Genomic DNA, 13,018 nt, shown 5'->3' with positions numbered 1-13,018 from the left:
AGCTCCTTGATGAGGCTGTCTATGCCTCATTTTTCTTGCCTGTACACTGGGTGTAATAATATTAACCTTGCAGGGTTATTGGAGGGTCCCAGCATCCAGCAGGCATATTATAGTTATGATTATTTTCACTGAATTGGTCTTTGCTGGGGACAGGTGGGATTGGCTTTTCAAAATATACATTCCTGGCAAGAATTAAAGGACATCGCATCGAAGCCCTCCCATGAACATATATTTAGAGTGGAGAACTTTGATGCTTTGAGAGACATTCAAAACCAACTGAAAGAGAAGATCTTTGCCATTGAGGGTAAGTCAGAGATGGAACTACTCACTTCAGAAACCCTCACCCATAAATGTTTTTCCTTCTAGAACCTGGACCCCTATGTCATGGGCCAGTCTTTCCCTTTGGGTATTAGTCTCCAACATGAGATCTTCTTAAAGCTGAGATCCTTCTTGAACCTGGCAAAGCCTGTCTTTCCCCATGGATCCTAGGTGTCATGCCTTTCCCCAGGTACGCAGACCATAAGCAGCGGTTCCTTCGAACTGGAGATGTCCCAGGAGGGCTTCAGTGCTGTGTTCATGCCTGTGAGTGGGGCCCCTTTCAGGCCACTGATGTAGGGTGGGGCAGAGATGGGCGGAGGGAAGGCAAGAGTGAGTATCAGGCGAGTGGGCGGAACCATTGGCAGCCATTGTTTTGGAATAAGCTATCTTCTTCTTCCCACCTGTTCTGGAATCCTTTCCTCCCAGGATGGACCAGTTCTGGGGGCTGTGGGGAGCTTCAGCTGGTCTGGAGGTGCCTTCCTGTACCCCCTAAATAGGAGCCCCACCTTCATCAACATGTCTCAGGAGCACGCGGACATGAGTGACTCTTATCTGGGTGAGGCAAGGCTGTGGTCTGAGGGCCGGGCGGGAGACGGGCTGCCTGGGAAGAGCAGGGGCCCGTGGGTGGGGAGTGGAAGCCTCTGTGCTGAGGCCTGGTCCCCTCAGGTTACTCCACAGAGCTGGCCATTTGGAAGGGGGTACACAGCCTGGTCCTGGGGGCCCCCCGCCATCAGCACACCGGGAAGGTTGTCATCTTCACCCAGGTGTCCGGGCAATGGAGGCCGAAGGCTGAAGTCACAGGGACACAGGTTGGGTGTGGAGGAGGCTCTCCAGGGGCAGAGAGGGAGATGAAGGGGGTGCGGGGCCCAGCAGGGAGGGGCTGGTATCTGGGGGGAGGCGGGACCTGGCCCAGAGCGGGTGCAGGGGTAGGCAGGATGACTCCACGCTCTGCCCTCCAGATCGGCTCCTACTTCGGGGGCTCCCTCAGCTCCGTGGACGTGGACAGAGATGGCAGCTCCGACCTGGTCCTCATCGGGGCCCCCCATTACTATGAGCAGAGCCGGGGGGGCCAGGTGTCCGTGTGCCCCTTTCCCCGCGGGGTGAGTGGCTGATGAGACCCGGGCTGGGTGGGGTCTGGGTGTGGAGGGGTCGCCTGGGGTGGGACCTGACACTGTTTTTGTTCTGCAGAGGGCTAAGTGGCAGTGTGGTGCTGTCCTGCGAGGGGAGCAAGGCCACCCCTGGGGCCGCTTTGGGGCAGCTCTGACGGTTCTGGGGGATGTGAACGGGGACAGGCTGACGGACGTGGCCATCGGGGCCCCGGGAGAGCAGGAGAACCGGGGTGCTGTCTACCTGTTTCACGGAACCTTGGGACTGGGGATCAGCCCCGCCCACAGCCAGGTGAGGCCCAGTCACTGTCGGTGGCCGTTGCCACAGCAACCTCCTCCAGGCTTTTCCCTGTCTTTGACACTGCTGCCTGGAAAATTCTTTTTTCCCTTATCTCTTTTGTCCAGCACTGAGCACCTAGTAGACAGCAAGCAAAATCTGTGGAATTTGAGAAATGGAAACATTGATACGTTCCCTGCTTTACATGGTGACTTGATACTTGAGTGGGTTCTCCACCCAAGCCTTTTAGTCCCCCAGTAGTTTTACACTGTACACAGGCCAGGCATTAGCAAACGCATTTTAGAGATGAAATCTGGGGCATGGAGAAGATAAGTGCCTTGACTTGTCCAAGGTTTATAGTGGATCAAGAATGATGATGAGGGAGGTTCCAACCTCCTGACTCTAACCCAATGCTCCATCTCTTGGAGCCTCCCTTTGCCAGTCAGTTTAGTTCTGGTGGCCTCAGTCTGCCTGTCCACTCACCCCTTCATCTCCCTGGATGCCATGACTTTATTCTCTCCTGCCATCAGTAATCCTGCCCAATGCCCATAGGCAGGAGCCTTTCACCCAAGGGGGCAGGGTTCCCTGAGAAGGGAGGGCTGCTTCCCCTGGCAAAAGTTAAGGAAGCCCCAATTAAAAAATAAGGAAAGGATCTGAAAAGACTTTTCTTCAAAGATGATATACAAAGGACGAATACGCACATGAAAAGATGTTCAACATCATTAGTTACCAGTCATCAGGAAATCAAAACCACTTCACATCCACTAGGATGGCTAGAATCAGACAGACAGATGACAAGTGTTGGTGAGGGTGTGGAATATCTGGCACTCTCATCCACTGCTGGTGGGAATGTAAAATGATGCAGCTACTTTGGAAAACAGCTCCTCAAAAGGTTAAACACAGAGTTACTGTATGACCTGGCAGTTCCACCCAAGAGAATTAAAAACATGACCACACCAAAAAAGTTATACGTGATTGTTTATATTAGCATTATTTATAATAACCAAAAGGTGGAAATAACCCAAATGCCCATCAACTGATGGAACAGATAAATAAAATGTGGTATACCCATACAATGGAATATTATTCAGCCATGAAAGGAACGAAACACTGACACATGCTACAATATGGATGAACCTTGAAAACACTATGCTAAGTGAAAGAAGCCAGACCCAAAGGACCACATATTGTATGATTCTATTTGCACGAAATGTCCAGAATAGGTAAATCCATAAAGACAGAAAGTAGATTAGTGGTTGTCAGGGGCTGGGGTGTAGAGGAAAATGAGGGGCATGGGGATGACATGGTGGTGAGATAAGTTCTCCTGCACACAAGGCTGTCTGGCTGTGTTTGTACTATTTCTACCCCCTCTTCCTTTGTAACTGGTAAATTTCTCTTTCATTTTATTATTACTACTCTCAATGTCTGCCAGTCCCATCAGTGCCCAGAGATTTAAAGGGTATATTCTTAAAGGGACTGGTCGTTACAGGAGCCATGGAAATAAAAGGGGAGGGACCCACAGGGCAGGTGGTCCAGGAGCGTAGAATCTGCATATGGGTGCAGCCCCTCCCCATCCCGACCTGGTCCCACCTTGTCTTCTGAAGAGACAGGGTGGCTACAGAGAGCAAAAAGGGATCTTGGGCATGAGGTCAGAGAGTCTGATTTCAAGTCTGGAATTGGCCTCTTAAAGGCCCTATGGCCTTGGCACCATCTGCAATGTGGAGGGTAGGGCTGGAGCTTTGATACTCATAATAGTAAGTTACTGACTAGTGACCATACGTCAGGTGTGGTTCTAAGAGCTCCGTGAATTAATTCATTTAATTCTCTGAGGTGTTATTATCCCAGCTGAGGGATGAGGAAACAGGCACAGAAAGACTGACTCCTGACCTAAGATCCCATGGTTCATAAGTGAAGGAGCCAAAATCAAAACCCAAGACTAACTAGCTGAGTGAGTGAACAAAACTCAGGTCACCAGGCCAGTCTTTCCATCTCCACTTCTTCATTTACGTTCTAGAAACCTTCCCTTGTCTCTAGTCACCATTTTCCCATCCCCACCTCTCTCTTTAGGCACTTCTTGGAGATGTCTTTTTACCACTCACCCCTTCGTTCTGTCTCCCATACCCCCAGCTCCCTGCTCCTCTCGTTCTTCTGTCCAACTTGTTTCCATCACCCCCCAACCTGACTTGCCTCTTCCTCTCTGGCCAGCGGATCACAGGCGCCCAGTTCTCCCCCAGCCTCCAGTATTTTGGGCAGTCGCTGAGTGGGGGTCAGGACCTCACCATGGATGGACTGGTGGACTTGGCTGTGGGGGCCTGGGGGTACGCACTGCTGCTCAGGTGAGAACAGCCTTCCCCAGACACTCCCCGGGTGGTCCTGGGTCTGCCTAGGACACCAGCCTCCCTACCTGCCCTCCCAGGTTGTCCTCCCAGGACCAAGGGCCTGTCCTCAGCTCAGTGTTCTGCCTGCAGGACCAGACCTGTGCTTAGGGTGTGGGCAAACATGCACATCACACCTCCAGAGATCCCCAGGTCTGTGTATGAGTGCCGCCAGCAGCCGGCATTTGCCCAGTCTCTGGGTGAGGCCATTGTCTGCCTTCGTGTGTCTCAAAGTCCCAAGAACCGGTTAGGTGAGTTATTTCCCCTCTGACCAGAATGCCCTGACCCTGGGAGTCTCCAAGCCCAGGACTCCTGTCTCCTACCTTGCCCCTTGCCCAGCTGGGAGGTTCCTCACTCTCTCAGCCTTTTCTATCCCCCGCTTTCCCCTACAGCTAACCTCCAAAGCGTTGTGACCTTTGACCTAACCCTTGACCCTGGCCGCCTGAGTCCTCGTGCTGTCTTCGAGGAGACAAGGACTCGGAATCTGACTCGTGTTCGAGACCTGGGGCTGACACAGCACTGCGAGCCTGTGAGGTTGCTCCTGCCGGTGAGGGGACCTCAGAGTCCTGGGAATAGAGGAAATTCTGAGGCTGGCAGGGGGCTGGGCAGGGAAAGAATGGGTGTGTTCTGGTCCTCGCTCCGCCCCAGCATGGCACACGGAATGCAGGAGGTACTTGAGGTACTTGACACATGTTGGTGGAGTGAGTGAGTGAATGGATGGATGAGGTTGGCTGCATCTGCCAGAGGCTACACGGCTGGATTTCAGGAAAAAGAGTACGGCTGCTTCGGAGAGCCATGGGGCGATGGGGATGGGATTCTTTTATCCAACTCCTCCTCTGAGACAGGCCCTGTCCTTGTCACCAGGGACACCACAGTGGACAAAACAATCATGCCCAGGGGGAGCTCTGTGAGAAGATCAAAAGTGATCAGATTCCTAAATAATAGATGTCAGGTAGTGATGAAGGCTATGAAGAGAGATAAAGCTGGGGAGAGGACAGAGAGGGTGTTGGGAGGTCACCGGGAGCAGTTTGGGGAGACCCTGAGTAGAGTGAGTGAGCCTGTGGGAGGCTGCGGGAAGGATGTTCAAGACCAAGGACAACCACAGCAGGGGTTCTGCATGCAGAATCCTATGGATGAGCATTTATGGGGGGTGGATAGGTACCACTGTTACTCCATTTTACGGATGAGGAGACGGGACCCAGCTAGTAGCTGCGACGGTACTTTTCTTAACCAATGTCTCCCTCCAATGTCCGTTCGCCAGGCCTGTGTGGAGGACTCGGTGACCCCCATCATCTTGCGTCTCAACTTCTCCCTGGTGGGCAAGCCTATCTCTGGCTCTGGAAACCTCCAGCCTATGCTGGCAGTGGATGCCCAGAGATACTTCATGACCTCTGTGAGTCCTGGTGCTGGGCTCTTCCAGAGAGGGTGGAGGGCGTGGACTCCAGATCTTGGGGAAAACCCTGCTTTCCCTTCACTCTCAGCTCCCCTTTGAGAAGAACTGTGGTGCTGATCATGTCTGCCAGGATGACCTCGGCATCTCCTTTGGGGTCTCAGGGTGAGCGTCCAGCCCCTCAGACCTCCCCTGGTCCCCCAGCCCCCTTCCTGGAACTCGGAACTCCTGCCCCTGGCTCTCCCTAACATCTCTACCCAGTGCTCTGGACCCAGACATCCTGTCCCCATCTCTCCCCCACTTTCCTACTCTGTGTTTCATCCCCACACCATTTCCAGCCTCAGTCACAGAATCACCTCCTCCCCTCTACCCCAACACCCAGCTTGAAGTCCCTGATTGTGGGGAGTAACCTGGAGCTGAACTTGGAAGTGAGAGTGTGGAATGATGGCGAGGACTCCTATGGAACCACAATCACCTTCTTCTACCCGCCGGGGCTATCTTATCGACGTGTGGCAGGGGGCCAGGTATTGTCCTCTCTGGGGAAGGAAAGGCTGATGGCGGGGGATCAGCAGAGACTCCTGTGCTGGGTTCAAGGCTCAGGCAGGGCTTCCATTGTTTAACAGCCTCTTGTAAGCCAAGAGGGCTGGGCTGATCGTGGTTTGATGGATGTGGTTGTGTTGGCTGGGGCAGGCATTGGCTCATTCTGTGTTCAACTCTGGGCTTGGCATTTTAAGAGTGACCGTTAGGAATGAGTTCCCAGGAGGCTGCTAATGTGAAGAGAGCAAGGACCCTGCCTTACATTTCTTTGTATTCCACATCATATCAATATTCCTCTTTTAAAGGAAAACATATCTCGGCCTTTAAATACTTTATTTTATTTTATTTTTTTAACATCTTTATTGGAGTATAATTGCTTTACAATGGTGAGTTAGTTTCTGCTTTATAACAAACTGAATCAGTTATACATATACATATATCCCCATATCTCCTCCCTCTTGCTTCTCCCTCCCACCCTCCCTATCCCAGCCCTCTAGGTGGTCACAAAGCACCGAGCTGGTCTCCCTGTGCTATGCAGCTGATTCCTGCTACCTATCTATTTTAAAATTTGTAACATATATATAAGTCCATGCCACTCTTTCACTTCGTCCCAGCTTACCCTTCCCCCTCTCTGTGTCCTCAAGTCCATTCCCTACATCTGCGTCTTTATTCCTGTCCTGCCTCTAGGTTCTTCATAACCATTTTTTGTTTTTTTAGATTCCATATATATGTGTTAGCATATGGTATTTGTTTGTCTCTTTCTGACTTACTTCAGTCTGTATGACAGACTCTACATTCATCCACCTCACTGCAAATAACTCAATTTTGTTTCTTTTTATGGCTGAGTAATATTCCACTGTATATATGTGCCACATCTTCTTATCCATTCATCTGTTGATGGACACTTAGATTGCATCCATGTCCTAGCTATCGTAAATAGAGCTGCAATGAACATTGTGGTACACGACTCTTTTTGAATTATGGTTTTCTCAGGGCATATGCCCAGTAGTGGGATTGCTGGGTCATATGGTAGTTCTATTTTTAGTTTTTAAGGAACCTCCATACCGTTCTCCATAGTGGCTGTATCAATTTACATTCCCACCAACAGTGCAAGAGGGTTCCCTTTTATCCACACCCTCTCCAGCATTTATTGTTTGTAGATTTTTTGATGATTCGGCCTTCAAATACTTTAAAACACTGTTCTGGGGAATTCCCTGGTGGTCCAGTGGTTAGGACTTGGTGCTCTCACTGCCGTGGCCCGGGTTCAATCCCTGGCTGGGAAACTAAGATCCCTCAAGCTGTGCAGTGTGGAAAATATAAAATAAAACTAAATAAAAAGTAAGTAAAATAAAATAAAATACTGCTCTGTAGAAAAAGGAGTTGGATTTATTGGTTACTCTAGATCAGAGCTTGGCATACTTTATCTATAAAGGGCTAGATAGTAAATATTTCAGCTTTGTGGGCCACAGAGTGTCTTCACATCTTCTCAGCTCTGCTGATGTAAGGTGAAAGCAGCCATTGACAATATGTGTATGAATGAGCATGGCTGTGTGCCAATAAAACTTTATTTATAAAAGTTGGTGCTGGGCTGTCATATGGCAATCCCTGTTCTAGAGGACAGAACTAGGACCACAGGGAGTCAAAGAGAAACAGATTTTTAACAAAAATTTTATTATGAAAAATTATGTTAAACATTTACAAAAGAAGAGGGTAGTTCAACAAACCTCCCCCAAAATTATCACCCAGATTCAACAATGATCAACATTTCACCACATTTATGTCACCTGTTTTTTTTTCCCTTTACTCAAATATTTTAAAACCAATCCCAGACATCCTGTCATCACACACCTTCCTATTTCACTGTTATGGACAGTAGGGACAACTTACGTGACCCCATAGCCATTATCACACCCAATGAAATGAATGATGGCTTGGTATTTAGACCATAATCAAATTTCCTTAATTGTCTCAAAAATATTTTTTAACTGGTTTATTTGAACGAACATCTTAACTAGGTCTGCACATAACGTTTGGTTGGTCTCCCATGTCTCTCTTAAGCTAGTCTTCCCAATGGGAGCATATTTTGATCAATGCATGAAGAAATACACTAGGAATGGCAAACTCCAGCTGTGTGAGGGGTGAACATCCTATCACTGGAGGTACTTCTAGACACATCAACCAGATGCCATGTGAGGACCATTGTTGGATAATGTGTTTAAAAATGAACTGTAATGTAACATTTTTGGAGACCATCTAGGAAGACAGAGCATGACCTGGATATTAGCTGATCTTAGGGATCAGCTTTTGTTGAGTATGATTTGTTGAGTCTTGTCTTATGTTAAAAAATACCCTTGTCTGTTGGTGATACACACTGAAGTCTTTCAAGATGAAAGTATGTGATGTTAGGAATATGCTTTAAATTAATCAGGAAAAGAAAAAAAGAAAAAGAGAGTGGAGAACAGCTGAATAAAACAAGAGTAGAAAAATGTTGGTAATTTAAGCTGCGTGATGGGGACATGAGGTAGATTTACCTAGTCTCTCCACTTTTGAGTATATTTGAAATTTTCATAGTACAACCTTTTAAAAAGAACCATAAATAAAAAAGAAGAAAAGCAATTATACTCCAATAAAGATTTTTTTTTTAAAAAGGAAGAAATGCTAATAAATCTGGGATTTCTACATTAGGAAGAAGTTTGACCAGATAGTGTTTAAAGATTTTTTTAAAGAAATATAACCTTAAGGTAGATTCCAGGAAACTGTGAGTACTTTATGGAGTCTCGTTGGAACACTAGAAAATGCTCACTGGCCTTGGTTCACCTGTGCTTCCTTAGAACCAGCTGCAGTCACGTGCCCTGCGCCTGACCTGTGACAGTGCCCCCACCGGGAGCCAGGGCACCCTCAGCACCACCTGTAGCATCAACCACCTAATCTTCCATGAGGGCGCCCAGGTGAGCCTTGCTTCTGCACCTCCTACTCCCCTACCCATGCCCCCGGCCTACTCCTCGGTGACCTCCCCCCTACCCCATTCCTACCTCTTCCTCAGATCACCTTCAGGGCCACCTTTGACGTCTCCCCCATGGCCATGCTGGGAGACCGGCTGCTTCTTGCAGCCAATGTGAGCAGGTGAGCTGGGCCAGGCCCAGGGCAGTGCTACCTCCCACTCAGCTTCCTCCTCTGGGGAACTTGCCAGCTGGGATCCTCCTCCTTTTCCAGTGAAAATAACACCCCCAAGATGAGCAAGACCACCTTCCGGCTGGAGCTCCCGGTGAAGTACGCCGTGTACACCATGATCAGCAGGTGCCACGCCACGACCTCCAAGGGCTCCTCCTCCATCACTCTGTGGGGCTCGGGGAATTCTCACTCTGCAGCAGCTGAACATCTGTGATATTTAAGTTTTATCACCACCTTCTCAATCGGTAGATGACACTGTTAGCAGCACTTACTAATCAATCATCGAGTGTTTATTGTGGGTTATTGATGACAATAGTAATTGTGATATTATTATCATTACATCCTACATTTAACAGAGGCTTCAGTTCTCAGAAGCCTTTCTTAAAAGCCTCAAGATCGTCCCGGGTTCCCTAAGACATACGAGATGTGACCCTGTTTTCAAGGTTCTTACAGCCTTATTGGGGAGCAAGGTTATCCTGATTCAAGGAAGAATCTCATCAGGGGCCTCCCTGTGGTTCTGTCTCCTGAGGCTACCTGAGTTTTCAAGGGGGCGAGGGGACGCTAGGGTCTCCTGTCAGGGGAGGCTTCAGCTAAACATTGAAGTGTCCATGGCATTGCGCTTAAGCCTTGGCATCTGGGTAGGACAATTCCTCACCACAAGGAACAGATTTACACTCTGCAGGGCTTTTAGAACCACCCCTCCCCTTTTTCCCAGTCTCCTTTGGGAAGGATGGGGGAAATGACCTGCTGGCTGCAGAGACTGGGGATCAGGGAAAAGCTGGATGAAAGGAAAAGGGCTTAAATGCTGCCCAAGGAGGGGTACACACGGTGTTTGACACTAAGGAGTCAAGCCAAGAGCTTGAGCAGATACCTTCAACAAATACCTTCCTAGCATCTACTATGTTCCAGGCACAGTGCTGTGGTTACTTTCCATAAATTCATTTGTCATTCAACAAAGGTTTATTGAGCCCCTATTATGTGTAATCAACACCAGACGTTAAGCCCCTGCCTTTGTGAGATCCACACACTCATGGTGTGAAACAGGCCCACATGGCTTAGCTTGGGTACCTTCCCCTGCTAGTTCTACCCACGGGCCTCCTTGGATTACCTCCTTCTGCCCAGGGTTTCACACTCTCCTTCACACCTGCACACTGGGGGCTCTCAGCAGCCCAGGCACCTGCCAGCTTGGAGCTTGCTTGCTGGTGTGAGCACCGGGGTTATCACACCTGCTTGCAGGGGACCCACAAGCAGGACATGCCATGCCTAGGTGTGTGTGACTCTACACATGTATTCTACAGTTGTGATTCTGTGGGTCGGGGCACTCTGAGCGGCCCCCAGGACAAGGCTGGGGTGTTTGAGAGCCTCCAGAGCCTCCTTAGGAGGCCCTAACGGAACTTCCCATCCGCCCACGCCTCCTCTCCCCTCAGCCATGAACAATCCACCAAGTACCTCAACTTCTCGGCCTCCGAGGAGGAGGAAAGCAGCGGGGCTCAGCACAGATACCAGGCAGGTGACGGTGACTCAGGAGCGTGGGCTGGGGCAGGGGCCCAGGAGCCAGAGATTCGGGAGGGATGTGGGGCTCAGCATGATCTTTGCCCTCACTGTCCTCCATGCAGGTGAACAACCTGGGACAGAGGGACCTGCCTGTCAGCATTGACTTCTCAGTGCCCGTGGAACTGAACCGGTTGACCGTGTGGAAGGATATGGAAGTCCTCCACCCTCAGGTACTCAAAGACTGTATGGCTTCTCCACTAATGTGCTCTCCCTGGATTCCTTGGTCCTCATGAATCCCTGATGACCCCATCACATGCTTTCTCCCTGTGCGTTTTCCTAGAACCCATCCATTCAGTGCTCTTCAGAGAGAACAGTGCCCACAGAGTCTGACTTCCTGACCCACTTTCAGAAGAAGCCTGTCCTGGTGAGAGGGCTCTGGGATGTTCCCCACTGGAAGCTACACTTCAGAGGAATTTAATTCAGGAATGCATGTTACATTAGATGGATGTCTGCTGAACAGCCTGCTTGAGCTCAGATGTGGCTGCTCCCCTCAAATCAGACAGCTGAATGCTGTCTTCTACCTTCAAACTCACCTTTCTCTGGCCTGATGCCACTTCTCTTCCCCAGGACTGCTCCATTGCTGACTGCCTGAGGTTCCACTGTGACATCCGCTCCTTCGGCATCCAGGAGGAACTTGACTTCATCCTGAAAGGCAATCTCAGCTTCGGCTGGGTCAGCCAGGTGTGTCCCCTCCCAGACTCAGGTGGGGCCTGATGTATCTGTGCCCACCTCAAGCCAGGGCATTTCTCTAACCCCGAGCCCTCCCCAGAGCTAGTTCTCAGCCTTCCCCTTCTCTTTTGCAGACACTGCAGAAGAAGGTGTTGGTTGTGAGTGTAGCTGAAATCATTTTCAACAGATCCGTGTATTCCCAGCTTCCAGGACAGGAGGCATTTTTGAGAGCCCAGGTAGTGGCCGTGTGGTAGGCAGTGACCAGGCTGGTCAGAGAGCTAAATCTGTGATGCTGAGTGCGGGGCTTGCAAGCCTGGAGAGAGGAAGGATGGAGGTCCCTGGGCAGGACAATTGTCCCTTAGCCTATGAATCCTTCTCTATCTCACTTCTTGGAGCAGAACCTGATGAAGAAGGGGAGGGAGTTAAAGGGGACCTGGGAGGAGTCTGGGATATCAAGAGTCCTGATACTTTCTGATGGGGTCATCTCCACTCCAGATGGAGCTGGTGCTGGAGAAGTATGAGGTCTACAACCCCACCCCCCTCATTGTGGGCAGCTCTGTGGGAGGATTGCTGCTGCTGGCTCTCATCACAGCCATACTGTACAAGGTGAGTATTTTCATCCCACTCCTGACACCGCCCGCATTTGGTCCCACACTTTCTACAGTGTAAGAAAGACTCACCATGGAGTCAGGCACACATTCTTCCTAAGTCACTGCATGTGAGAGATCCCTTCCCACCTGTGATATAACCAGTCCCCAGTTGACCCCATGTCCTTCTATATGATTCTCAAGCCTCCTCTAATCTGTCTCCATTTCTTTTTCACTCTTCTCCACCTCTTTACATGTTTCCCTTAAACACAAATTAGAACATGAGAGCACAGCCTTGGATTTGATGTTGACACCACCACTGATTCTTTCCTTGACCATTGGCATGTGCTTGGTCCATGCTCGGTCTCAGCTTCTCATTCTGAAGGTGGTTCTACCCAGCTCACAGAACTGTGGCAAAGTCTAAATGACACAATTTATATAAAGTTCCTAGTGCAGTGCTGGAACATAGGGGGGTTCCAGAAATAGTGCTTGCTCCCCCTCCCCATCATCTCTTTTCCTCTCTTCCACTGGACTTCCTGATTTTCTTCTCCTTCCTCCCCAACAGGTTGGCTTCTTCAAACGTCAGTACAAAGAAATGATGGAGGGAGCAAATGGACAGACTGCTCCAGAAAATGGGACAGGAGACCCCCAAGTTGCCCAGTAAGAAACTACCTCCTGCTCTCCTTTGGACCTGCTCTCCCCTGAGAGGTTCCCTGGCCTCCTTACTTTCACCCAAGTCAGGCCTGTTGGGGAAGAACATTCCATCTGAGGGAGGCTGGCATCAGGCTGCTTTCTCTCTTTGGGAGGATGCAGTGTGTTTGCACAAAGCACCTAGCCTGGGAAGGGCCATTGGTCTTGTCAAGGCTCCAACTGGAAATCCCAGGACAGGATCCCTGACATGCCTCTCCTGAGGACTTGACTTGGAATTTCTACCTAGAAATAGATGGACAATAGCCTCAGGTTCCAGTCTCCCTTCCTCCACTAACCACCGATGGTCTTCCTAAAATACAGTTCTGAACCAGGCTCTCATCCTC

The 13,018-nt window shown here is 49.8% G+C and overlaps 1 protein-coding gene across 1 annotated transcript in view; it reads left to right on the top strand.

The window, feature by feature from the left end:
* The window catches only part of LOC308628689 (integrin alpha-M-like), a gene marked incomplete at its 5' end in the record, with an annotated part of 80,896 nt that extends 68,102 nt beyond the window's left edge, over window positions 1-12,794 (top strand). Inside the window, 22 exons of the mRNA XM_081255931.1 lie at window positions 154-304; window positions 509-582; window positions 745-874; window positions 985-1,127; window positions 1,278-1,418; window positions 1,507-1,716; window positions 3,907-4,037; window positions 4,170-4,327; window positions 4,469-4,623; window positions 5,338-5,469; window positions 5,558-5,631; window positions 5,849-5,990; window positions 8,835-8,951; window positions 9,047-9,126; window positions 9,217-9,300; window positions 10,602-10,680; window positions 10,791-10,898; window positions 11,009-11,092; window positions 11,296-11,409; window positions 11,532-11,633; window positions 11,893-12,003; window positions 12,550-12,794. Coding sequence (XP_081112057.1) covers window positions 154-304; window positions 509-582; window positions 745-874; window positions 985-1,127; window positions 1,278-1,418; window positions 1,507-1,716; window positions 3,907-4,037; window positions 4,170-4,327; window positions 4,469-4,623; window positions 5,338-5,469; window positions 5,558-5,631; window positions 5,849-5,990; window positions 8,835-8,951; window positions 9,047-9,126; window positions 9,217-9,300; window positions 10,602-10,680; window positions 10,791-10,898; window positions 11,009-11,092; window positions 11,296-11,409; window positions 11,532-11,633; window positions 11,893-12,003; window positions 12,550-12,648 — 2,619 coding nt within the window. The 3' untranslated portion in view covers window positions 12,649-12,794. The remainder of the gene's footprint in view (window positions 1-153; window positions 305-508; window positions 583-744; window positions 875-984; window positions 1,128-1,277; window positions 1,419-1,506; window positions 1,717-3,906; window positions 4,038-4,169; window positions 4,328-4,468; window positions 4,624-5,337; window positions 5,470-5,557; window positions 5,632-5,848; window positions 5,991-8,834; window positions 8,952-9,046; window positions 9,127-9,216; window positions 9,301-10,601; window positions 10,681-10,790; window positions 10,899-11,008; window positions 11,093-11,295; window positions 11,410-11,531; window positions 11,634-11,892; window positions 12,004-12,549) is intronic.
* Between the last annotated feature and the right edge of the window lie 224 nt (window positions 12,795-13,018).

The sequence above is a fragment of the Mesoplodon bidens genome (assembly GCF_964165515.1).
Source record: "Mesoplodon bidens genome assembly, chromosome: 15".
Taxonomy (NCBI): domain Eukaryota; kingdom Metazoa; phylum Chordata; class Mammalia; order Artiodactyla; family Ziphiidae; genus Mesoplodon; species Mesoplodon bidens.
This window is presented reverse-complemented; position numbering and strand designations above follow the sequence as displayed.